This window comes from Vicugna pacos, chromosome 8 (assembly GCF_048564905.1).
Source record: "Vicugna pacos chromosome 8, VicPac4, whole genome shotgun sequence".
Lineage (NCBI taxonomy): Eukaryota > Metazoa > Chordata > Mammalia > Artiodactyla > Camelidae > Vicugna > Vicugna pacos.
In genome coordinates, this window is record NC_132994.1 from 60,020,331 (window position 1) to 60,047,387 (window position 27,057).

At 43.5% G+C, this 27,057-nt stretch overlaps 2 protein-coding genes across 6 annotated transcripts in view; one reads left to right on the forward strand and one right to left on the reverse strand.

Moving 5' to 3' along the window:
* Positions 1-10,754, forward strand: part of ZC2HC1B (zinc finger C2HC-type containing 1B) — a 33,059-nt gene extending 22,305 nt beyond the window's left edge. For both annotated transcript variants that reach the window (XM_031679994.2, XM_031679995.2), the window contains exons 5-8: positions 1,051-1,190; positions 4,337-4,442; positions 10,014-10,098; positions 10,541-10,754. In XM_031679994.2, the coding sequence (XP_031535854.1) occupies positions 1,051-1,190; positions 4,337-4,442; positions 10,014-10,084 (317 nt within the window). In that variant the 3' untranslated portion in view covers positions 10,085-10,098; positions 10,541-10,754. The remainder of the gene's footprint in view (positions 1-1,050; positions 1,191-4,336; positions 4,443-10,013; positions 10,099-10,540) is intronic.
* A 1,638-nt stretch (positions 10,755-12,392) lies between these two features.
* PLAGL1 (PLAG1 like zinc finger 1) overlaps positions 12,393-27,057 on the reverse strand; it is a 64,931-nt gene continuing 50,266 nt past the window's right edge. For 3 of the 4 annotated variants that reach the window (XM_006197753.4, XM_072965965.1, XM_072965964.1), the window contains 2 exons: positions 18,541-19,021; positions 12,393-14,741 (listed from right to left, as the gene is read on the reverse strand). In XM_006197753.4, coding sequence (XP_006197815.1) covers positions 13,502-14,741; positions 18,541-18,692 — 1,392 coding nt within the window. In that variant the 5' untranslated portion in view covers positions 18,693-19,021 and the 3' untranslated portion in view covers positions 12,393-13,501. The remainder of the gene's footprint in view (positions 14,742-18,540; positions 19,022-27,057) is intronic. The other variant, XM_015247187.3, reaches the window with a different exon arrangement.

Genomic DNA, 27,057 nt, shown 5'->3' on the forward strand with positions numbered 1-27,057 from the left:
GGCCTTTGCCCCTTCTCTTACACCCTCGCCTAGAGGTGGCGTTCTGACTGACTGGCGGCTCTTGCCCTGGGAACGCGTAGTGGTATTTGCGCACTTTGCGCGTGCCTTTGCCCGCAGCGCACACAGGAAAACCCAAGGAGGGGCCCAAACCGCAGTGCTAGTTATATTACAATGCGCGTTGGGTCATGTCCAGTTAGGTCCGTCTTTTTTCTTTCTTTTTTTCTTAGGAGAGGAGGTAATTAGGTTTGTTTACTGACTTATTTTTTAAGTGGAGGATTGAACCCAGGACCTTGTGCAGGCTAGGCAGGCACTCTACCACCGAGCTAGCCCTTGTGCATGTCTGCTTAGGTCCTGCTGCGTGCTGTGCGGCTACACAACTTGTGTGCGACCTTCTGTCCCCCTCGGCACCACAACCTGGGCTTGGTCACCTTCTGTGCCCTTCAGTCCTCAACACCCACAGCCTGTGATTCCAGGACTACTTTCTTTACATAAGCTTTCACGAAATAATTTATTTAATTGGAAAGTTCCTAAGTATATACAATTACTCTGTTTTCTAAAAAAAAAAAGTATCATGTAAACATTTTAAGGAAATACTTTTTTTTTAATGTAGTGAGCTTTTAGTCTTTAAGTAATGATGAACTGTGTGTAGGTCATCACAGTTACCTAGATGTATTTTTTTTTATTGACATAGTCGATTTACAATATTGTGTCAGTCTCTGGTGTACAGCATGGTAATTCAGTTATATACACACATATAAATATATTTTTCATGATAGGTTACTACAAGATATTGAATATACTTCCCCATGCAAGGGAATACTCTTAATTGAAGTAAGTACCTGGGTAGGGAACTTCTCCCCCTGCCATGTCCTTTACTTGAGCTTCTACCTGCCTCCTCCCGTAGAATAGGCTGTCTCACACCAGAGTTCGGGACCTTGTTCTTTCATGTTGGAGCAGAGTTCATATCCTATTCATTTCATTTCATGTAGTCCCCTTCCAGAGTTGTTTTTGAAATGTTTTTTGTCTTTTTGTTCTTATCTTTACTTTCAGATTATATTCAATGTCCGTACTGTATGAGGAGGTTTAATGAAACCGCAGCCAATCGACATATTAATTTCTGCAAGGATCAGACTTCTCGCCGAGTCTTCAATCCAGCCCAGACCGCAGCCAAATTGGCATCCAGAGCACAGGTAAGACTCTCTCCCCACGTGCTAGCTCTTGGGCAAGCACAGAGAATTTGCCAGGGAATCAAAATGACCCATCCTGAGAAGTGTAAGGATCAAGACAGCCAGTTACTGTGACTCGTCCTCCTGGGAGCTGGCTTCTTTGAGGGATGTTTGCCAGCTAGCGCCCCCTTTGGGTGTTGTAGAAAAAATTTTCTACAGTTAAAAGCTTCTTGGGATGAAGACTTGGATATATAAGCAGTGTTTGTATATTATTATGGTAAAACTCTCTCTCTCTAACAGTGGTTCTCAGCCTTAACCATCCCAAAAGAACTCTGAGCCTGGAGGGAAACTGGCGTGGGGCAGGGAGGCTGTCACAGGAGCGTCTGCTCTACAGGCCGTGTGTTTTGCTCTGTAGAGCTGGGTCTTTAGTCTGTTTAAAGCCACAGCGTCAGCAATGTAAAGTAAATGAATAAAACAGCTCTTATCAATAGGTACAAATAAGTAAAATAACAACCTTACCAGGAAGTCACTAGATTTAGAACAGAACTGGAGCAGCAAACAGTTTGTGCATATCAAAGGTGACGGGGACATCACTTACAGTATACCATGAAAACTGTCGATTTCATAAACAGGGTTCAGATACCAAGAAAAGATTAAGTTGGTCTGGCTCCTTAACAGTATGAAGCATGTTTAGAAAGATATGCATGAAATCCAGTATGTAGTGGGGATAGGACCCTCTGACAGCAGCGTACCCCATGGACTACATGAGACAGTTACTGAAACTCTACTCTGTACCAGACACCGTGCCAGGTGCTGGTTGATCAAGGATGTGTAATTCAGAGGAGGAGGCCTTGGGAACAATGTCATTATGAAATACCAAATGGGTTTACCAGTCTAGAGTTGACGTTGGGGAGGACATTATGCACAAGATGTCCAGCCTGTCACCTGAGGCGCCGACTATGTGGAACTAACGCATGGAGTGCCTGTGGGAGAGTGACCGATGGGACAGGCAAGGTGAGCATCAGAGCTAGAAGGGCTTTACCTCAGGCTCGCTCAGAGAGAAGGAAAAGAGGGATTAAGTGAATAGATGCTCCAGGATCGGATGCCAAGCCCAGAAGCAGGAACTGGGAATTCCCCAGGAACCCCCCTTCCCGGCTTTGCACCTTATCTCTTCTTTCTACTATGCTTCTGCTTTCTCTTTTCTCTGCAGACTGACTTTCTCAACTTCTCTGGCCAGTTGTCCATCATTGGCCTTGGGTGTCATTCTGTAAGCAGTTTAGACTGGTTGGATAGTGCAGGCTGGGGTGACATGGAATTGGGTTTTTTTAAGAAAGATAATCCTTGCCATGAATGTGCAAGATGGATTGGCCAGAGACCAATTAGAAATCACAATAAGGGGAAAAGAAAATGAGGGCACAGAAAGAGAGGACTAATGGGGTGCATGTGAGTGGGAGCATTTAAGAAATAATTGTTGGAACTGAGAAGCTGATTGGATACAGGGTAAAAGAGGATCAGGGTTGACAAGAAGGATTCTAGCTCCAGAGCCTGGCAGATGATAACACTACACATCTAGGCAGAGGAACACAGGAGGCAGGGATAGGTGTGTCAGTGGGGCAGGCAGGGCGGCTATGATAAATATAGTTCTGGAGATTCAGTCTTTACACCTGGAATAGCATGGGAAGCAGGGCAGTGTAGAAAGAGCCCAGGTTCTCCAAGTGGCAGTCAGGGTTTGACTTCAGCTTTACACTGTATTATCTGTAGGTGAATTTGGACAAGTTACTGACATTCTTTGAGACTCACTTTAATCTATGTCTTGCTGAGTTGTTGGGAGGATTACAGACAACACCAGTGCAGTGCCTCGCACGTGGGTCCCTCCGCCTTTCCTCTTTCCACACGGGCCCTCCCTCCTCCCCCAGCTGATGATGGTCCTTTCCTGGGGGGGATGGGGCCACCGTTTAGGGGGAATATGACTACTTTGGGCTTGACTTCAAGTTAGTTTCAGAAAAGCTGTCGAGTATAACCCTACCTATGCTTTCTAAAGCAGCGAAGGGTGCATTACATTTCTTCGAAGGCCTGTTCTAGCCAGTCGGCGAAGTTAGTCAGTATTAGTGGGGCCAAGGGGGAGCAGAGGGAAGCAGCGGACGGAAGTGCTTTTTATTCCTGAAGAAGGCCAGCTGGCCGTCCTGAGTGTAACCAGTGACTTGGCCCTGTTCCTCTCCTTGTTTTCCAGAGCTAAGTGGTGATTGGGAACACAGAAGAAAAATTGCTTGCTTTCTGAGTAAACTCACTGTAGAGCATATCTGAACGGCTGTGCTGTTTCCCGATGCCAGCCTCACCACTCTGGGACCCTGCCTAGTAGTGGAGCTGATTCAGAAGTAGAACAAAAAGGGAGGTGTTGTTTCAGTTTTGAAGGGCTGTTAACAGCACAGCTGAAATGTGTTTCTATTTTAAACATAATCAGCTTTAAAAATGTTATACCCTTAACCAACGGAGACCAATGTGGGCCTCTGAAAATAGCTTTCTTTGTTTGGCTGGGGATGAGCTGCCTGCTGCCGTCTGGTAGTTACCCTCACCCAAGCGCCCATCTCACTCCGAGTAACAGGTTATCATCATACTGTGGTTTCCACGGAAACATGGAGGGATCTGAAGCGAGGTAAAAAGGAGCTCCCAAGGAACCTTTTGGTCCTTACTCTGTATTAATATAACTGTTCTGCTACTGCTGCTCGGCAGGGAGGGGGTGGCGTGGGGATGTTGGAATCCCATGTTTAAAACATTCACTGCCTGCCAATGTCTGTTTTTCTTCTCTGTTCATGTATTTAAAAACAAAATCATCTTCAAGTGTAATGAAAAACTAAAATGTTCCATAACTGTCCTTATTGACAGTAAGTGATTTCTTATGTCTCCATACAACTAATTTTACAGGATTAACATATCATCACTCCACTGAGAGCTTGATTATGGAATGAAAGCTCCAAGACCCAGACATGATTTTGAGCCCCAGCAGGGAGGACAGGAACCGGGTGACTAAGATGCAGGGTGTCCCCTTCCCCTGGGTGTAGCAGGTCCCAGTGAAGACTGCAACCTGCTGCTAGTTAACAGGAAACAGCCCTGCCTCCTGTGTGCTACCTGAGGGTACAGGACTGTTTCCTCTCCTGTCTCTCTCTCTCTAGGGTAGGGCTCAGATGAGTCCCAAAAAAGAACCGACAGTAACCAGTGCCGTGGGAGCGCTGCTCCAGAACAGGGCCCTGGAGGCCAGTGTGGTCCCAAGCAGGCCAGGTGAGCTGGAGTGAGCGTCCTGACTATCGAATGACGGGGTCAGAGGGGACCACTGTTGGCTGTGGGTTTTGCTGGCGGTCAGCAAAAGCTATGACATCCAAAGTTGCTTTGGGATATAAAGATATGTGGGTTTGTTTGAGGTTAAAGCTTATGTGCCAAGAAAGGATATTTCCTAATTTACCAGGATTAGACAACTCTGACAATATACAAAGTCAAATCTGTTTGCAGCGGCAGGGTCCAGAATCATTGTTCTCTGGTCTGGTAAAATTAAAAAGAGATTAGAAACGGGAGATGGCAGTGTGTCAGGTGTTGTGTTGAAAATAAGGGAAGAAAATGAAATCACTATTTCAGAGAGATATCTGTCCTCCCATGTTCATTACAGCGTTTTTCAACTAGCCAAGCTATAGAAACAGCCTATGTGTCCATTGATAGATGAATAGATAAAGATGTGGTATATATACACAGTGGACTGTTATTCAGCAATAAAAAAGAGGGAAATCCTACCATCTGTGAAACCTGGATGGACACAAAAGGCATTGTGCTAAGTGAGATAAGTCAAACAGAAAGACAGATGCTGTATATCTCACTTATATGTGGAACCTAAAAAAGTTAAACTCATGAAAACAGAGTGTAAATAGTGGTTGCCAGAGGCAGAGATAGGGGAAATGGGGAGATGTTTGTCAGAGGGTGCATACTTGCAGGTATAAGATGAATAATTAGTTCTGGGGACCTAACGTACATATAGCATAGTGACTGTAGTTAAAAATACTGTGTTATATACTTGAACGTTGTCAAGAAAGTAAATCTTAAGTGTTCTCACCACACACACACATACACACACACACACACACACATAGTAACTATGGGAGATGATGGATGTGTTAACTAACCTTATTGTGCTAATCATTTTGCAATATACACGTATATCAAATCATCACATTGTACACCTTACACTTATATGTTTTACCCAATTATATCTCAGTAAGGCTGGGAAGAAAGGAAAAAGGGGAGAATTTTCTTCCTAGAACTAAATAATTTCTTCAAAGTAGCAGAAAGGGAAACTGTCATTATAGTACTTACTATATGCTAGACTCGTTTTCACTGAATCTTCACAATAATCCTCCAGATGTTTTAGTGTATGGGAAGGGAAACCAAGGCCCAGAGAGGGTAAGTTATTTGTTTAGGGCACACAGCTGGTAAACAGCAGAGCTGGATTGGGTTTCTACTTGCCTTTCCCTCTTCATGAAGCTGCATTAATGACAATGTGGCCTTCTTCTCTATGAGCAGCATGCATTATGAAGGCCACCTGAGGTCACTCATGACCACCTTGGCACCTCTAATCAGGAGTCTTATTCTGAAGGTACTATCAGAACCGGAGTAAGAAGTGCCAGGCTCACAGTCCATTAAGTAACAGCATTAGAAATCTTTATCATTAGTTTTTAAATTCCTCGTGAGTTGCTTTTCATGGACTGAACGTTGAATTAGTACCTTAAAATCTTCCCCACAGCCTTGTAAACCCAAGTCATCACTTTTTTCCTGATCTGTAAAAACTTAACAATGAGGTAGGTTCTAGTTTTCACTTAGAAGAAAAGTATTTCAGATTATGTATGTATTCGTTTGGTAGAACTTCTCCTAACAAACTTTTTTCTAAAATATAACAAATAATGCCCTTCAGAAAAGACGGTTTCTTTATATTATGGTTTCTTTTCTTATTTTTTTCAAAAAATATATTACAATGCTTCCCTGCCAGTGAAAAGCATTCCTTTGATTTTGAGGTTAAAGCTTATTTGCCAAGAGGGAATATTTCTTCATTCATCAGGCTTAGACGACTCTGACGGGGTGCAAAGTCAGGTCCTGGTGTAGCCGCAGCCCCGGGACTTCGTTCCTGGTCTGGTCAACTTGGAAGGAGACTGGGAGCAGGGGAAGACAGGCGTACTGTTGAAAATAAGGGAAGTTTCCCTCCTTGAACTAATAATAATTTCTTTAAAGCAGCAGCAAGGCATAAGTGGAGGGGTCCTGAATTAGGACTCGGCAGTCCTGTGTCCCAGTATGTGACATTAAATGGGGTATTGTAAAGACACCATTGGGAAATAGATTAGTAGGACAGGAGAGCTGAGCAAGATGGTATTTGCTTTTGACTAGTTAATGGTGGTTTATAACCACTGTGGTGTTGCTAAGTAAAAGGCAGAGTTCTAATATGGCCCACACTAGGTCCTGTACCACCACTGGCCTCACCTTCCCCTGCTCCCTCTCACTCCAGCTCCAGCGGCCTCTGTTGCTCCTACACACTCCTGCCTCAGGGCCTTTGCACTGGCTGCTCCCGCCACGGAAAACCAAAACGCTCCCTCTCTAATCTGCACTGCTGTTTCCGTCTCTCCCTCCAGTACTCTGCTGAGTGTTGTCTTCACAGTGAGGCCCCTGTGTTTAAAAGTAATCAAGCCCTCCACAATTCTCTTTGTAGTTTTTTTTAAAAACATAGCGTTTATCATCATCTAATATTCAATACGTATTTGTTTATCTCCTTCCTGTCCCACCCCCAAAAAAGGGAAATGTAAGTTTCCAGAAGGCAGGGATCTGTCTGCTTTGTCTATTTTTCTTATACAACCATATCCCTACCTGTTACACTTGTTCATGGCACATATGAGGTGCTCAGTAAATACATTCTGAATGAAATATATGAGAGAAAGTAGGTATCTTGATTCTATAATTTCTCAACTTATCGGCTTATGAGTCGAGTGGTCATACTAATTAGCTTTAAGGGATAGCTTTTGGTCTTATTTCAGGCTTAAGATGCTGTTGCAGTTTAATTTCTTGTTCTTTCCTGTGGCCTCACCTGTTCATATTTAAAAATAAAGTCACCAGCGTTAGTGTGCTTTTCAATTAGTCACATTTCACTCGGAGCCATTCTGGGGAGGAAGCAGGAGCGTATTGCGGGAGGTGAATTCTCACAACTCTTTAAGGCTTGGGGGAAAAGCACTGGGTACATTTCACTAACGTAAACAGGCCCATGTGTGAATCATATTTGTATCTACTGGCCATTAATCTATTTGTTAATAGGAGGGTCTTTTAAAAGTTGTATTGTTGTTGAAACGTTGCTGTTTCTAGATTGACAGTCAGTACTTTAGGCCATTTGGTGTCACTTGCCTTCCACATAAATCCTATCACTGTTTTTCATCTAGCTGGTGGTCAGCCCCTGGCTTTCATTCTTCAACTCTCTTGAGTAAAATAGGCATTTAGTGTCTCCCATTTATAACACTTGGTTCTAAATTCACAATCAGGGGAAGTGAGTGTGAGGCACAATCCTTCTCCATCCCAGAGCCTTCTGAGAAGCTATGCTTGTTCAGGCAAGCCTCTGCTCTTAGAGAGCATGTGATGTTGCATGAAGTTGACACACAACTGCCATGGGTGTTCAAGAGGATTCATTCATTCAGCTCACAGTTACTATGCATGCTTGTTTCTTATGCCTGTGGATTCTTCACCGTCAAGGGGGAGAAGCGGTCAATCATTATATATAACATTTAACGGTGGGATGTAAACGTCCTAAGAGAATACAAGAAAGAGACCAACTTTGCCCAGGGGGCTTTATGGACGAGTTGACGGTCTGAGAGAGGAAGCTTCACAGAGGTGGGAGCATTTGGGAAGAGCTTTCAGGATGAGCCAGATTTGGACCAGTGGAGAAAAGCTGCAGAAGGAATGAACAAAGATATGAAAACGAGAATGCAGAGGACATACTCTGGAAGCAAATGGCCCATTTGGCCAGAGCGTAGAGAAGAGTTGGGGTGTGAACAGAAGTTAAAGTTAGACTGGAAGGCTGGCACCAGAGCACGGAGGGCTGTACATGCTTGGTAAGAAGCCCAGGCCATGTGTGATGAATGCTGACACTGGTGTCTCGGCTCCAGGCATGCCTGTCTGTGCAAGTTAGGCTATTACGATGGCCTAGGAAATTTTTGTTTCTAGACGTGTTAAGTTGTCCTGCAAAATGTCTCTTGAGAAAGAGCGTTTAAAAAAAAAAAGCCATGTAAGAAATTAATGCTTATTGTAGAAGATACTGGAAAATGGAGAAAAAGTATAAAGAAGATAAAAATCACCCATAATTCCACACCCTGACATGTCTCCTGTTAACTGATAACTTTTCCTATCTTTTCCTCTTTGTTCTCTTCTGTTTTGCTTTCCTTTTATCAAAGTTAGGATCATAGTCCTTGTGCACATCCTGTTTTTTCCACTAACAAATTTTAAATATTTCCTTATGCCAAAGAGTTTATCTATTTTGGGAAAACTGGGTCGAAAAATATAAACATTAAGGAGACTTTTATATTATATGTTATTTAACCTATATTATGTATTATTAAATATATATGATATGTTATTTAGTAAACATACACACACACATATATATTAATAGTTTTAGAAAAAGGCATGGCTCTTCCTTCGTTCTCACAGAGAGTCTATTGTTCAGATGGGAAATGAGTTTGGAGTCTAGTCATCAAACATCTACCTGGCTATTTTCTCAAGGGTTTTTGGTATCAGAGTGACTGACTTACAGGGAAGGTACCTTTAGACAGAGACTAAGATCACTGTGAAATGGAGTTCTGGACTCTAGGGCTGTGTTGCTTCCTGTATTTAGTGAATTACGTTTCACAGCTTTGTTGGTGTGGGTTCTGCTTTTCTTTCTGGAGCCTGTGGATTCGACCAGGGTAAGCACCTACCCTGCCCTAGCATGCCCTCCTTACCTAACTTAACTGTGTAGCAAATGTATTGAGTATTAAAGGGTCAGTTGCTGATTCTTTGGAAGAAATAAAACTTGTAGATCTCTGGGTAATAGGAACACTGAACGTTCTCTACATTCTCATGTCCTTTAGTGGTTGATTCACGGTTTCCTTGGATTGTTTGGCTACTCCCCCTTTGTAAAAACACTGATTAGAAAGGAGGCCTTGAGGACAGAAGGGACTTACTCTTTCTCCTTTTTCTTTTTTAAACAAAAAATGGGTTCTCTGAGAATCCTCTTCCCTGCCATGTAGTCCAAAACAGACTCTGGTATGGTACGTCTGTATCCATAAACTCCTACACATCCACACCCAACAGGGCTGCTGGACACAAAGGAGAAGTGTCCTGTTTAGGGAAGGAGTCCATCACTGTGTAAATAACCCCTGGGAGGGAAGGCATCTCATGCTTCTGTAAGGCTAAGGCTTAACAAACCCTTCTTAGCAGGATTGTGAGAGCATTAAATACTCGGGGTGCACTTTGAAGGCCAGGGCACTAGTGGGGAGACATGTTGAGAGTCAGCCTATACAGATGGCGGGCTCCCTAGGCAGGGGTCCGAGGGGCCCATCCATGGGTAAGTGAAGGCCAAGGGGTGGAGGAGAGAAGCCTCCTGAGACAGACTCTGTTTTCCTTATTATTTGGCCCAGGATAGGGACTGAGAACTTGTCTGTAGCTACAAAACAAAACAAAACAAAACAAAACGGAAGAATCGAGACTTTTGAATTCGGTGTGAGGATTTCATAATCATTCCTTTTTTCTGTTGCTCATGTTTGCTTTTACATAATAACAAATCTGTTTATGTCTGCAAAGGATTAGCAGTGGACCCTGCTTCTGGAGCAAAACTCAGACAAGGATTTACTAAATCTTCTAAAAAAGATTAACTCCTAGAGTCCAGGTAAGGAAAAAGAAATAAACCTCTAATCCAGGTGTTGCTGATCATCTAATGAGCATGTAAGAGAATGAATCCATAGCAGGCCAGTCGAAGAAGAATCGGGGCAAACCCTGATTTGGGCTAATAAAATGCACGCTCTTGAAACTTAACCTTTTGTTAAACATATGGTTTGAAATGATGTTCAGTTTTTGTCTCTTGGATTTAACAGGGAAGAGAAATGATTCTTCATTTTGACCTAGAAGGCTACTGCTCTGTCCCTTTTCCCAAACAAGGACAGTTCCCTGAGATTGACATTGAACAGGATTGCTATGAAACTGGAGACTTATCTGATACTGTGAATTATTTGTTAAAACAATTAAAAATTTAAAGAGACCTATACTATTTAATGTTCTCAATGTGGAAACGATGAAGTTCTAAAGTAAATGGCTTTTCTTTCTGCTTTCAGGCCAGCTCCCTGAAAGTCACCAGGCTGGATGGCTGTGTACCCAGGAATGCCACTTAAGGGCAAGAAACGGGAGGTGTCTGTTTACATGCCCATGATTCTTCTAGAGACATCATGTAGAACAAGTAAAAACTGGCTTCAAGTTTTCTTATCTACTGTATTCAGAATTCAAAAAAAATCCTTGAGCAACACATCAAACTGTAACAATAGTGCTTGATTTAAAGATTCATTTGAAGCTTTCTAAAAAGTGGACATTTAATGGGCTTTTTAAGAAAACGTTCTTGTGATATTAGAACCATTAGTGAAACAGTCTTTGGAATACTAGAATTCTTACTTACTAGGAAAATCATTTTTTACTTAGCTTTATTCTACATAAGAGCTGTGAAATCTCAGCTTTGATATTTGCTTCTAATAAACATTAGACTGTAGTTGGTAACTCCTCCTATTTTAAATGGCCATCTGTGTACCGTGGAGAATTGTCTCACATACACCAGTGCAGAGTTGGCTTTGGGGGAGACATTGCAGTGGAGAGGGAACAGGTTATCGTAACCTTCCCACCCTGTGGAAAGGATGCTTTTAGAGGCCTCAGGCCATTTATTTATCATGGCTAAATCAGCAGTCCACTAATGGTTCATTTCACCACTGGTTTATGTACCTCTGTTGGGATGTGGTGTCTCAACCATTTTTTTTCTATTGGTTATCTTATAAACTCTTTTTGTAGAGTCATTAAGACAGCTTTTTAATCTAATAATTTCTTTTTTTTTGTATTAAACTCAAGGAATTTTATTTAGGAGTAAGTCTTTTTTTTTTCTTTTTTCCTGTTTAAATTTAAGTACCTACTACGTGAAGTACAGCAAACATGGTATCTGAAAGTCTTATGATCTGTGTTTGGGGGACCAAATGCTATGTTTTATGCTCAGATAAATCAGGTATGTGCTCTGGAACTGACTGAAGACTCCTAAGCCATGTAAGAGTATTTGTGGAAGTATTTCTATAAATGGAATTTGGGAGGCTTTAGCTGAGGTGGGCCACTGCTCTGCCCCTCTCCTCATGCCCTGGGAGGTTGCCTTCCCTTGGAGAGGTAAGAGCGGATATGGGGACTGTCTCAGACATCCCAGCACAGTGGATTCCTGCTGGCAAGGCAACTTATGTCCCTCTGTCTCATTTCTCCACGCCCCCTCAAGTGGAACTGTTAGTTTAAGGATCCACCATGTCAGTTCCATACCTGCGACAACCCAGCCCCGCCCCGGGTGGCTTGTCTGCAGTGCCCTCCACCCTTTATGGTCATCAGCATCTCTGTTAAGGGCTTTCAACCACAGTTTCTTGTATTTGGCTAACATGCTGCTTTAATGGGCAAACAAACTCAAGGCTTCTCTTTCTCTAGCCACTCTAGAGGTTAAAAAAAAAAAAGCAAAAACAAACAGTATTATGGGGCATATTTTCTGAAGAAATCCCAATACTAATTTCTATTTGAACTAGAAATTAATGGTAACCACCACTGTGAAACTGAATCATGGTAGCCTATGTAGACTAGACTCCAGTAGCTAGTATTCTGACCTGTACATCCAAAATAAATGGTGTGTCACTCTGGAAAGATTCATAATTTAGAAGTAAGTTCTTAGCACCGTGAATTTAATGGAAGCATGTAAGCGTCTACCTTAAATCATTATGATTTTACTCAGAAAAAAGATAAGTTTCTAAGAGATACTGAATAAAGGTCAGAATAGCAGTTTCTGTAGGGGATGTAATGACCAGGAGGGGGCAGGAGGACGCCAGCCAAGGAGGTGGAAATGTTTTACATCTCAGTGTGGACAGTTCCACGGCGTGGCTGTACATAAAAACCAGTCAAGCCATATGCAGAATTTGTAGAGTTTATTATATGTAAGATATATCTTCATATAGAAAGCCTCTAAACACAAAAGACAAAGGAGCTTTAAAAAAAGGTTAGGTTTTATATTTTAAAAACTCATTAGATACCAAATTCAAGAGAGAGATAATAGTTACATTGTAAAATGTTATCTTTTTTGAATAAAACTAATATTGACTTAAATGATGAATTTTAAAATGCAATTACTTATTGGTGATTAAAAATACTTAAGCAGAGTAGTATTTTAAGCCAGAGAGAGCAAAGGAAATTCTTGTTTAATATATATATATATTTTTAATTCCAGTAATATTCTTAAATTCCTGTTAAAAATATAATCAATATTAAAGTCAGTAAAATGCTTGTTTTGACTGACGCCTGGATTATTTTACCACTTAACCTGGTTACACAGTGATTTTTTTTTTCTGTCAGACGTAACTGACAATCAGTTTAGTCTTTAAGATAAATGAAGTAAATGATAACTCACATTGTAGCATCCTGTGGAAAATATTCAAACTACATTTAAAATGCTTTTTTAAAATGGAGACGTCTATTATTCCACAAGAAATTGTTTCTGTAAAACTATAGGTTGGCTATGGCAATAGTAACTAAACTACATCCAACCCTGAAGGTAGAAAAATCCCTGAAAAGAAATACACAGCCTAGTTATAATATGCAATATAAAGGTTATTTTCTTATTTTAAAAATTCTCCCATTTTGGAGAAATCCGAACCTTTCCATAGTTCCCTTACTAGGCAGTGCCACATAAAGTTATTTAGTTAACATTATTATGATCATGGCTTACGATCAAATTCAATTTGACAAACACCTATATATAGCAGCCCTCGTATGGATGTCGGTTATGACAATTGCAGTTCCATTAAAGAATACTTGCTTATTAAATTTGGTACAAAGCATGAACACTCAGGACAGATTGGCACAATACATGCAGTTCGAGAACTCTCTTCGCTCAAGCCAGTTATCACTGAATAAGCCATAGTCCAGTCCTGTTCTCCAAATCTTTCCTTGTATCATAACTGATATTTAAAATGCTTCTTAAAACATCTTCCAGAATGAGAAAGGTAGGCTTTCAAAACCAGTCATCTGAATGCATGGTGGAAATGAGGCAGGATGGCTGAGCCAGTGCCAGCCGGGAACACATGGGGGATGGGGGGGAGGGGGAGCTGGCCCAGGCTCATAGTGCTCATGGCTAGTGAGGGATCTTGTTGCTGCTGCCCCAGACAGCTTAGCCTGTGGGGCAGGGACTCCCCAGGCCCCAGGGTGAGAGTGCTATTCCCAAAGGCATTTTGGGTAGCAGGAGGGGGCAGCTGCCAGAAGCCCAACAGGGGGGAAAGGTCCAAAGAGGCAGGTATTGTTAGGTTCACAGCGTCTGCAGGCAGCTCCTTGGGCAGGCTGACTTTACCAGCACCTCCCTTGGCCAGATCAAAACCTGGGCTGAGCTTGTGAGGTGACTGAGGCTCTTGCAGAGGCAAGTCCTCAAGCAAATTGGTATTGCAGAATCCTTTAGTATCTGCTTTGAGGGGCAGGCTTGCAAGTGGGGAGTACGAGGTAGAACTGGTGTTGTACTTGTGATTCTGGAGGGGTGGGGGGGGAGAGCTGGGAGAGGCCACGGGGGGCAGGGGGGCCAGGAGCTCTGGCAGCGCCGGTACAGGCTGGGAGGTTGGCTCCGGGGGATTGTGGGTGTGGCTGTGTACCTCAGCTGGCAAGCTACTTGCAAGCCCGTTCTGTGCAGGAGCTCCTAAAGGGAAAGGAGACAGCGGGGCAGCCTTCAGTTGAAACTGGGGAGAGATGGAGTGGAAGGTGCTCAGAAGGTCTCCAGACTGCAGGCTCTCCTTCATCAGCTCCTGTGAGTGTGTCTTCTTGGTATGTCGTGTGAGGTGGTCTTTGCGCCCAAATCTCTGGGCGCAGAACTGACACAGGAAGTCCTTGCAGCCTGTGTGGACCACCAGGTGGCGCCGCACGTCTTTCCGGGTGTAGAAGCATCTTTCACAGTGGTCGCACTGGTGCTTCTTTTCCTTGGTTCCACTAGGGGGCTTCTCCTCGGCGTGGGCTTTGAGGTGGTCCAGCAGCACCTCTGTGCTCCCCAGCTCCAGGGCACAGACGCCGCAGGTGAGGTCGCCGCTGCTGGCCGCGTGGAGGGCCAGGTGCCTCTTGTAGCCCAGCATGGTGTTGTACTTCTTCCCACACTCCTCACACCCAAAGGCCATTTTGTTGGGGTCGTGTGTTTGGAGGTGGTTTTTCAGGTGGTCTTTCCGGTTGAAGGTCTTCTCGCAGTGAGCGCACTGGTGGGACTTCTGGGGTGAGTGGGTAGCCATGTGCCTAGGAGCAGAGGGAAACATGCCACAACAGACCCAGCTTTGTAAGAGCCGAAGAAAGGTGCAGCGACAACAGTAAAATGTTAACAGTAGTTCTCTCTAGGTGGTGGTATGTGTATTTTAGTTTTAAAAAATACTTTTCTGTATTTTCCAGATTTTACACATAACCTTTGTAATAAAAAAGGCCTACATGATGCAACTTTCACACCTATAAGGAATGTACTTTGAGAACATAATTTCCTTGTATATACAGATTTCTAAACAAATACAAGTATACAAATATTTTTAAATGTAAGATCATAAAAAATACTTTTCAGGGAGGTATATAAATGACCGTTCTATACTCTGAAAATTTCTGAATTTCCAAAAGTGATCCAATTTGCCTTCTATACAGAATCCCACACCCCCATCACCACCCCCACCATTGTTACTGTTCTTGCTCCTAACACAATTCCTGCTTGGTCCTGACTGGGACAAGAAGTTCAGGCCATAGATATAACGCTAAAAAGTCTATCCTTAACCTCAGAGAAAGTGTCTAATTGGACCCAGAAGGCCAATCTCACTACCTGTTCTGAGCCTTCGCCTCGTGCCTCCCGTGAGATTACGCTTAAGTTTTGGATTCTTCCAGTTAATACTCTCCTATTGGCTGTCATTTCAGATGTGTCTCCAGTTCTTCAAATCCATCTTAGACACTTTCAACTCACTTCCTAAAGGTCATTGGTAACTTCACTGGCAAAAGGGCTTTTTCTAAAAGGACTAAGCTGCTCCTCCAGGACACCACGTGCTTTGTACCTGTCTTACCTGTTTGTAAGGCAACAGCTAAGACAGGTACAAACAACACTGAGAAATAGAGGCCAATGCAGTGAGTATCTGGGGGATCTGAAGTGGTGCTGGTCTCTCTGAATTCTGGATGTATTTAAATGCAGTCAGGTTATAGAAAGGGTTCCTACAGCCTGCTAGAGGGCAAATAACCATGTTCTCTGACGAGATATTCACAGATACAGCATCTGGAATAGATGCGAGAAGGGACTGGTTTATAAATTTGGCATTTAGACAGTTTTCTTTCTATTTGGTCCAGCACTTGCGTGACTAGGACCCCAAAGCTCTGTTCTGGATCTTCTATTCTTGCCTCTCTCCTATTTCTTTGCAGCAGGTTTTTATCTGATTAGATTGCATTTATCACACAAGTGTAGATCAATGCCAAGTTTACAGCTCTGGACCTGGCCTTTCCCACCCACGCCATCCTGCCCTGATCCTGTACGTCCGTGAGATGGGCAGAGGCCGACACCGCTCGCACCTGAGCAGTTGTAACACTGCTCTTCACATTTCACCAGTTCCCATCCCTCTGAGTATTCTGACTCTTTCCTTTGCCTGGCATCCAAGTCTTCTCCTTTTAATTTATCCCTCACTTGCTCAGGCAGCAGTCCCAATCCAGCATGTGGTCATCTTATAGCTGAAATTACTTCCTCATCTTGTTTCCCTCCCTCAGCTTCTCTTCTTACCTCACGACCCAAGAAGCCACCAGTTTGTCTGGCCTATGGTCAGCACCAAATAACACCACCTTTGGGTGTCACCTGGACCATGTCAATTATCTGAGAATTTCTCTGGGGTAACTGCTGACAGGAAGACTCCCAACCAGGGACTCTGTCTGCCTTGCCAAGTCATCTATTCCTGCCCTTTGCCGTCTCCATCTGACTGCTTTCACCATTTGCTGCATTAGGTCCCATGTTCTCTTTCCTAGTTAAGCAAGTTGGTTATTTTCTTCTTCAATCTCTGCTTATAAAATGGAGCTTAAGTTGCAACTGAGGGAAATGGATGGATGCTACCCTTTAAAAAAAAAAACCAAAAAGACCCTAAAGCATCCTGCCGCCTCACTCTTCTATTCTTTATCAGATCACTGCTTCAGGCCAGAGAGGCAAGAAATGGCGGCTGAGGCAGGGAAGGCGGTTCTTGCACAAAGTACACTGCTTCCCTTTTTTACCTCACTTCACACCCTTAGCCGAACAAGCTGCTTCCCTTGCTCAGAACCACCACCTCCTAAATATTGCTTAAGATACCATCTTCAGTGCGGTTTACCACAGTAATCCCACCTAATTCCTGCCATTCCAATAATCTGTTAGCTCCACCGTCTCTTCCAAGTATTCATCTCCTATATGTGTTTCAGTCTTTACCTACAGTTATAATATCCTCGTTGTGGCTTAACTGCAGCTAACGCTGCTTTTGGTGTTCGAGCAAGGATAATTACTGTGTACACATAAGAACCTTGCTGCAAAACAGGAAGCCTTTGCAACAAAATTGGTGCACACAGTAGGCACTCAATACTTACGTTTATGGCAACTAAAGATTGGCTGGTGTACAGGACACATTTGATTTTAAGCATTTATAGGCTTATTTTAAAAAATCACCTTATTATATTACATTATCTATAACAATGCTACTCTTAAGGGCCAGGAACATAATTTATCTCTCTCTCTCTCTCTCTCAAGTGCTTTCCTGAAGGGGCACTCCAGGATCTAATAATAATGTGGTTTGTGCTCATACCACTCAAATGGAAATTCTTGCTAAATTCTGACTCTCACCTATGCATTTATATGTAGTTTAAAAGTTAAAGTTTATTTCATGAAGACTAGAGGCAAGAGATGTATTTTCAGATGTCAAGTCTCAAAAGAAGCATGTATGATTGGGAGTTCTGTGCGTACAGCTCTAAGGGTACCATGTACACAGCACACGGCCTTCACTGTCGGAGTGTTGTGCAACTTACTGATTTTGAGTATACGTCGTCTTTTCTATGATATAAAAATCCTTTACAGGCAGAAGCTACATGTAATATTTATTTCCCTCATGGAAGTGAGTACCTCATAGGCACTCAAAAAGTAACTCAGACTAAATGGACCTATCTCCTAAAAGAGTAGTTTTTATCCTTTGTCGTATCATGGACACCTTTGAAAATCTGATTCAATGCTCATACTCAACATCTGTATACCCAACAGAATTCCACCTGTTAGGGTGGCTTTTAGACCCAAGTTGAAAAACTTGGGAAACTGGCACTCAGAGGTGATTCTTCCTCCACCCTGACTCTCAGGACCTGGATAAGCCCCCGATATACAATCCCTGGCCAATTACAGCAGACGGCACTTCAGCCCACTTGCCTCTTCTCTCTTCTCCAAATTACTACCAGAGCCATCTTTCTAACATCCTACTCAAATCAGGTTTTTCAGTTCTTAGACTTATGAGAAGAAAACAAACCCTTTAGGGCAGTAGACAAGGCCTGTCTTGAGCCACTTCCGTCTTGCTTACATTTTGAGCCTCACCCCGTTCCTCTTCCAACACCACCCTCTGTCCACATGTGCTTTAAGGCCAAAGCTGAGGGCTTTCCCAGAACCTCCTCCCTGTCCGCCTCCCGTTCATTGTTTATGTCACAGCTGAAGATGGCACCTTTCTGAGCTGCCTCCCCAGATATCAGGCCGTGGAGAACAACTTCCTCCGCCTGCCTAGCTCTGTCAGATTGCATCCTAATTGTGTTTGCATGACTATCTCCCCAGCCATGTGTCTTCTCATCTTTCTGTCCTTAGGCCTGGCTTAGTGTAGGAACACAAGAAATACTTCTTGAAAAAGTGAACTGGACACTGCAGAGCACAACTGTCATACAGAAAGAACTAGAGTAATCACTGGGGATACAGCCTTAAAGGCAGAAATGCCTCCACACTCTGCATCCCTTTCCCCAGGCAGTGTTTGCTCTGAGGGCTAGCAAAGCCTTTTTAAAGGTATGTGTTAAAGGACATACCTTTTCTAAAGCCTCTCACCTCATTAATTTATATCTGGAAATGAAGGCTTTGCCACAGTCTGGCTGCAAGCACTTGTAGGGTCGCTCCCTGGAGTGGGAATAATTGTGGATAGTGAACTTCTCCAGGGTGAGGAACGTCTTGCCACATAATTGGCAGGGGTACGTGGCCATGGGCTTTGTCTCTCACACCTTCCTTTTCAGATGCGCTGACCAAATACTGTGCCATTTAAGTACAAATAGAAGGATGGTGCTGAGCACATCGGCAAAGCCACAGCAGCTGAACTCCAGGCCAGAGAGGAGGCAGCGTTGTGGTCCTGGACCTGGTTCTACCCAGACATGGGCCTCTCAGTTACCACTAGCTCTGCTTGCTGCTTCCCACATCCCAACTTCCATGCAGTCTCGGGCTGAGAGGGGAAAGTCTGAGGCACAGATGAGGTTCCAGGAGCAGAAAGGCAAACCGCATCACTAGCGCTGGGGCATGTCCTGGATCCCCGGGCTATCTGCGGAGAGAAGAGGAACAGTTTCTTGCTTTAGCCGCTTGAAAACAGCGCTTTTCCTCCCCCCCTACCCCAACCAGTTCAGCATCAACGCGCTCCTTCACATGGCTCTAATGCAACACGACTCCCCATCCTCCCGGTGTGCTGTAAGAGGTCCTTCTGCACTCGGATCCACCTGTCTGTGCTTCTCCTGAGTGGCAGGAGTCAGGTGCACAGTGTTTTGATGGAGGACAAAGCACACTTTCCCTTATGACAGAGACACCTGTTTTCATGGACTCAGTATTATCTACTCCAAACCATGACTTCAGGTCTGTGTGAGGTTCAATCTGCCAATTCAAAGAAAAAGAAAAAAGAAAAAAGAAAAAAAAAAACTCCCCAGTGTGTCTGAGTGCTTTACTGGTACAGAAACAAAAACCATCCCTGCTTATTCAAACCACTCCTCTTCACTCATTGAGGGCAGAACATAAGTTGTTTATCACACCTGTTTAAACTTCCAGGGGATGAGACGAAATAATTTGTATACATCTAAGTTAATTTGTTTGTAAGGTCACCGTGCAGAAGGACTCAAGTCTATGGTGTAAACAGAGTGGGAATAAAACTGGTTTAATTCACTGATGTGGTGCCTTTGGAGGGGACACAAGAGATTCCCATGGAGGGAGACAGAAGTGACGGCTCAGACAAAGCTCAGGCTGCATTTAAATGTGCAGGCACCACCCTCGAGTAAATTGTTCTGCTCATCTTTCCCCCTTTTGTTTATGGGAACATTTCCTCATTCTCCAGCCCCACCCTGGGGGGCCAGCGACCTGCAGGACGGCCACTTCTAGGACACGGGCTTACTGCCTCAACCTCAACCTGACTCAAACCCCAGTTCTTAACTGCCCTCCAACCCAGGCAAAGTCACCCAAGTCCAGGCTCTTTTTCTACTAACAGACCACTGTTTGTTTGGAAGCCTTAAGAGTCTGAGGCAGCATCATGGACAACAGAGAAAAGGCTGGCTGTCTAGAGTCCTGTGCTCTTCTAGAGAGAGTAATTTTCAGACAGTGGACGTTAACCTTTCAAGTGCCAATACTTAAAAAAAATTAGCGTACTCTATGCTTACATTAAACACACTGGAGTAGCTTTTGTACACAGGCCGCCTCTGTGAACTTTGTCAAGTGAGCAGGGCACTCATGGTAACCTGACCAATCAGAGCAGGTCTTCAAAGCGTCGGTTCCCTGCAGCCATTCATTTATTGCCAAGTCGCTCAGAGCTGCTCTTTATTGTTAAAAGTTAATTTTTACTTACCTTTTCAGTTACTTTCAGATCAGAAAGTTGGAGTCTAGCTAGATGAAATTTTATTATAATAATAGTTCAGGCACCTTTAAATATATCAGGACACAGCACATGCACATAGACAAGCACACATTCCTTTTTTAAGGGGCAAAGATTGCAGGAAACTTCTTATGTTCCTCTTCAATTAGCTCAGATGTTTTTAGTGTCTGGTCAGAGTTCACACGGAGCCGGCACCAGGCAGATACCCCTCACTGTCCTGCCCCACCTGCTTGGAACCTTCAGAGCTGACGTGCGCACTTTGACCTGAAGCTTCAAGCACTGATCCAAAGCCGGGGACACGGGTGTTCTCAGCCAACATCTTGGCACCAAACCTCCTTTCTGATGGCAGCATGCACAGACCTTATTCCTCTGTGACCAAGTATGACTTGAACTGAACCCTCGTCCTGACTCTGTCCAAACCCCTCTCCCCCAGCTCCTCGTTCCCTCGCCCTGTGCCAGTTCACTCCCGAGGCTCGGCCTCGTTTGAGGCATCCCAACCACCCTGGCCACAAACGAAATAATTCCTTCCAGGAATTCTATCCCGTGTGGCCGAGTTTTTGCTGCCAGGTCTCATGATGTGTCCTACTTCTCATCCAGCCTAAGTCTGGCCGTAATACCGGCCCAGCTATGAAAGGCAGAGAATTTATCATCATCGTTAAATGTACTCATTCACTTGAAGTTGCTGTGTTTTTTCCAGGTCTATTTAAAAAGATTAAAATGTGCACACGGTATGAAGTTTGAAATTCAGCTTTTCCTTGTTCTCTTTAGAGCTGAACTCAAAACAGCACTAGTCACTCAGGAGGAGGGAGGAGCTGGCCTGCTGGTGAGGACTTTGTGTTTTTCTCACCGACACCAATCCCCTGCATAGACCCTTTAAATTCATTCTCCCCAGCTCTTGCTTTAGGAGAGATGACCAGCATGCCCAGCGGGACTCTCTGTGATGGAAATGGGTGGCTGCTGAACACTCAAAACGCGACACTGAGAAACGGACATTTTTACGTTATTTAACCTTAAAGAGCCACATGAGGCTAGTGGCTGCCACACAGGAAGGTACGAGCAGCATCTTAGCTTCATGTCAAGAGAGGGAGGCAAGCTCTGCTTTTCTTCAGACACAGCTATGCTGCCGAGTGGCCTCAGGTGTTTCCCTGAAGCACAGGAGGTATTCACGTAGGTCCAGTCACTGGTTTCATGAATACAGTGCTAAGGTTCCCTAGTTCAAATTCCAGCTTACCCACTGGTTAGCTATGTCCTGAGGTTCAGTTTCCTCATTTGCGGTATCTACCTGATGCGTGTCAATGGGCTGACGGGGACAACCTACTGAAACAAGACGGAGCAGAAGGCACCCTGTTATCTAAAAACACATCACATGAATACATGGTAACGTCTATAAACATTGAGATTAAAAGTAGAAACCATCAGCTGCAAACTGGCATGTGGTTCTAACCACTCAGCAATGGAGATGATGGAAAAAAGACAGAGGTTCTCTCCTATGTATAATTCATCATCCATCACTCATAGTGGGAGGAGCCAGAAGTCTGGAGCATACACATGTTCACACACACAGAAAGGACCCGTGAGGCTGTAAGTAAAAATTAGCCCGCGTTCTTTGTTTCCCAACAGCTATCAACTTTGATTGATTACCAACACACCAAGAATACAAAGGGAAAACAAGATTTGTTCAGTGAAAGAAAAGAGTACCTGCCCTTTAGCACTGAATAGACTTTTCCCAGATCCCAGCCACTTTTCTAGATCTAGGAGTCCAACAGTCATGTTTCATCATCATCTACATTTCCCCTGGGCCTTCAAAGATGGTGGGTGTATAATCAGGGAGTTTTAGACATGGTTATGTTGTATTTACGTGTGAGACAATTCCTCCACCTCTTTCCCCATTAAACTTCCAAACAACATCAACAACAAAACATTAAGTCACTTGAACATTTTTACACTTATTTAACTTACTGCATGAATGTCTCTGCCCAAGACTTTTATCTTTTTGAGTTTTAGGTCTCTGTGTTAAATATACTTAGTCTAACACTAAGTGCAAAGCTGATCCTCAAATGTTGAACTGAATTAACTTATGATAGTAAACATTCCTTAATTTCTTCAGGAAGGCTTTTTAAAAATGATGTTCAAATTCACAAACAGTTACATTTCATTCACCATAACGGTGTATTTCATTAATGTAGATCTTCAAACATAAATATTTGTACTGTTTTCATGATATAATCACAAACTTCTATAAACATGGTCTTTCCCAACAGATTATAAATTCATTGTGGCTGAGGATCAAAGCCCAGCTATTTTTAAAAAATAAACCGTGTGGATGATACATCTCCCATCACCGTGTGCTTGACCAGTACTGGTTGGCTGCTGCTGATTCCAATCTTTGGTTGAAACCTGATGAGCTTTCTGGCCACATCCTTAAAACAGACTTGTGATTAACTTTCTATTATTTGGCAAACTGCCAACAATCCTAACCGAGCCCTGACAAAGGGATGGCCCTGATGATGGTCAGTCTGTTCTGTGACCTGACGTACAGATTGCATTCGAGTCTTAAATACGGTAATATTTCAACACCTGTCACCCTGGAAAGATAGTAAGTCTTCCCCCAAAACATCTCAGGACATAATTTTCAATCCCCTTGGTTCTAAAAATACTGAGTGAGTGATACAGATCTGCCAGTATGCCAAAGAAGGCTTGTGCCATCTGCTTCATTCTGTTCATGCTGATTATTTTGGGGATGAGAGAGGATCAGATTGGAATAAGAACATATATATATGGCAACAGCCAGGAAGGACTGTGTTCCCTGAGGGCTGGTGGTATACGTCGGTACAGGGAGAGGTCCGAGCACAAGTGCAGTGCCAGGACGTCCCCGGTGCTGCATAACACAATCATCCAATGGGGCGCAAATGTTTTACAACATTCTCAAAATAAACTATGACTTCTGGCGTCTATTTCCATTGTCCCCAGTGACACAATGCAAGGCCCATTTCTGAGAGGAAATTGAATTTCCATTTTTAGTCTTCCAACACGGATACTCTAAGTTCTTTTTTTGACTCCATTCATCACCACTCCTTGTGGATAAGAAGGTCCTCCAAACGTTTCTTTCTCTCTCATACTCCCCAAACCTGGGGTTTCTTTTATGTGTATGTGTTAAGGCCAATTTAAAAAGGGTCTCTAAGAAGGTTGTTTCTTTTCATACTCACGAAATATGTAACAGCTAATCATGGAGCAGGGTAGGTGGAAATTCATTATTTGGCTCCAAGAGGCTTCTAGAGAGGGTGCTCCCTCAGTATCTGAAGGACTCCAGTAGCAGGTCTCTATCATCAATGAAAAAAACTGTCCAGACACATTAGGAGAAAGAAGGTACACAAACCTCTAGGTAGGTGCTATTGCTTATTTTTTTTATCATTCACATGCACTGTCAGGTTTCTTAGGTGTCACATCTGGGCAGGCGTGACATCAGAAGAGTTGGAGCTCACTATGTGCCTACTCGGCAAAAGAGGTGCTCCTGAGGCCGGACTCATCACCTGGTTGAGGGTGACAGACCAGATGGCTGTGGCTGGATTTGCAGCCTTAACTGAGAGCAGGAGTTCATTACTGGGGCCAAGGCAGAGCTTCCAGGGCCCATGGCTGTGAATTCTCTAAACTTCTGTGCAAAATTAGGAGCCATGCGTACTGGAATTCTTATGAGGAGAGGGACCACAGCTTTCTTCAGACTCTCCGAGGGGCCCTAGATTTAAACAGGTTAAAGGACACTGACTCAGATGAAAAAAGAGAAAAGCCCTCTCGGTGCTGCCCACTCGGGTTTACTCCTCACAAAATCACTGACATTTCCTGAGCCTTGAGCCATATATTTTGTGGCTCAATCACTGCATTTTATCAGGTTAAAGTAAAAAAGAAGGGTCTATAATACTGTTCTTTGGAAATTCAAGCAGTAAACAACTTGTACAAATTTCACTTCAAATAGGGGTACATATGATCACTCAGTAGATCCTATCGTGTAAGACAGGCCCGCCTTATGACTAGAGGGCAGACTGCCCTTAAAATCATAGGGACTCATTCGCCAGCATTTTTAAAAATCCTTCATTAAAGTGTGAGAGTGTGTCCTCAATAAAGTACTGATACTGTCATGAAAACCCCTAACACCTGAGCTGACACATCACTTGGGGGGGGAAGGCTCTCGCCTACAATGAACTGTCAGGCTAGATCCACAACGCCTGTCACCCAGCCGTCTGCAGGCCCCTCTCCCGCGGCAGCCCAAAGGCACCCGAGGCCACACACCCGTCTCCCTGCTATTTCCTTAATGCTCCTGTGTTTTCCACACGATGCGCCTTCCAGGACTGTCCTGCCGCCCCTCGCCCACCTGGCCAACTCCTACTTTTCCCTGTCTCTCCTGGGCAGAAGAGTGAGCTCCTTTTCCACATGGTAAGATGGTCAGACAGGGAGACCACTGAGGAAGTAATCATAATAGTGCAGGTGAGACCCAGGGCCTTGGGCGAAGGTGGTGGGGTGAGAGGGTAGAAATACAGCACTGAAAACCATGGTTAAATCAGAAAGAGAAAAATGTGTCTGGTGAGAAACTACCTCCACGAAAGGTCCTTCTGTGCTGCCTCCAGAACGATTTACTCAACACCTGACAGCTCCTCCTTAACACGTTTGAAACAACTCGCTCTGGCTCTCAGTGGAGGGAAGCACCGACTGACCCTGCCCCTCTCTTCTGCCCTGGGGGGCACCCCGCCTCCCGGCCTGCTGAGCAATCAGGTTTGCTGCCTACTGACTCTTGACTGTCATCTCGAGAGACTTAATTTTGCTAACCCAGTAATTAAGCTCTTATTTTCTTAGAAACAAGGCCTAAAATAAGCAAGAAAGCCAAAATGAATTGTTTAATATTCAGAGAGAAAATTAATGAGAAAGCTGTCCAGCTGATTATACCACAGCTTTAGAAAATCGAATCTATGCACTAGACTTAGAAAATCTGACAAAGGACAGGGTGCTAACCATCTATTCACAAAAAGCATGAGTAACATCTAGTTAAAGATGATAAACTGAATAAAAGTACACAGCTCCAATCTCTCCTGAACTCTGCTAACACAATATTAATGAGATTTTTCAAAAACACAGCCTACAGTAACAGGGAAGGAGAAAACGGCGACAAAGCTTTGGGAGCTGGAAAGCAGGTAAACACGCAGCAAGTGACCTCGCAGTCCTAAGGACGCTGGATTCCAGGTCAGTAACAAGAAACCACGAAGCAACCTGATGTGCCCTGCAGAACCCATCAAAAGTCTAAAATTTTGGCACTAGGTACTTCTGGAAGTGGGGATGAAAGAGGGTATAGAAACAGGAAGAGTGGCTTCAAGTCTGTCAGCGCATTCATCACTCTGACCCCCGCTGACAGGGGGTGTGAGGAGGGGGTACCTCGCCGAAGCAGGGGGAATCAAGTGGAAGCCTGCACACTCCCCCTATTCGGCCATGAGAACAATGGCAACCAGGCCCATTATACTCTCCAGGGCAGGAGACTGAAGGAGTCCTCCCTGGGAAAGCTGGCCAGCCCAAGAGAAAAGAGCTAACGACAAGGATAAATGGCAGTCCTGAAGGGTTTACCCATATTTCCCTACATCGAAGCCCCTGTTGACAGGCCCTCAATAAGTATACAAAGCTCCCATCAGCTTTTTGACGGCTCCACTCATAAGTCAGTAAGCAGCGAGGATCACCAGAAATCAGAAGCAAGCATCTAATAGGAAAAAAACAACACAGAACAAATAGAGAAAAAGCAGTGAGGATAAAGAAGAAGTAAAAAAAGATTGTGAGGGGAAAAAAACCTTCAAAAACAACTATCATTAACATCCTAGCAAGAATCGAGACATCCCTAAGAGAACAGGATTTTTAAAACAGAAAACAACAACAACAAAGACAGTGGCAGGTACAGAACCCCAGGGGCAGGCACTTGCTGGGGAAGCATCTAGGAATCTACAGTTCTAATAAACTCTCTCGGTGATGCTTTGGTAGCTTTACGTCTGCCAATGTGGCTTCTTTTGAAGGGACCTGCTATTTTTACATCTTTGCTAGTCCTAATGCTCACTAGTGATTAGCATCATGAAGCAACCTTTCATAGCACAGCTAATACAACCCAGAGACTAATTAACAGTAAAATCATTCATAGGTTAAGTGGTTAAAATGTACATCATTAGACTAAGAAACAGGAAAGCAGACAACTTTAAAGCTATGAAAGTTTACTATCTTCATCATATGAAAAAGGTTATCACTGCTTCTTGTTAAATATTTGTACTAGAATTTGTGAACCACACAATAAAGCAATAAAAAGAAATGAAAGACATAAAATTGGAATGGAATAAATCTTTCATCATTTACAGAGGTTATCTACATGGAAATCTCCAAAGAATCCACACACAGAATATTAGAATTAGAAAGTTTGGCAAGGTGTTATAAAAGTTAACATAAAAAATCAACTGCATTTCTAAATGCCAGCAAACAGAAGTATAGCTTAAAATTAGCCACAAAGTAAAGATATCTAAGAATAAATCTAACCACAGACACATAAGATATTTATGGAGAAATTATAGAACTGTACTGAAAGACATAAAAAACCTGAATAAATGGAGAAATATACCATGTTCATGAATAGGGAACTAGAGACAGAAAGAATTATTGTAATATTGTCAGTTCTCTCCATCTTAGTATACTGATTCAAAAAATTCCTAATAAAA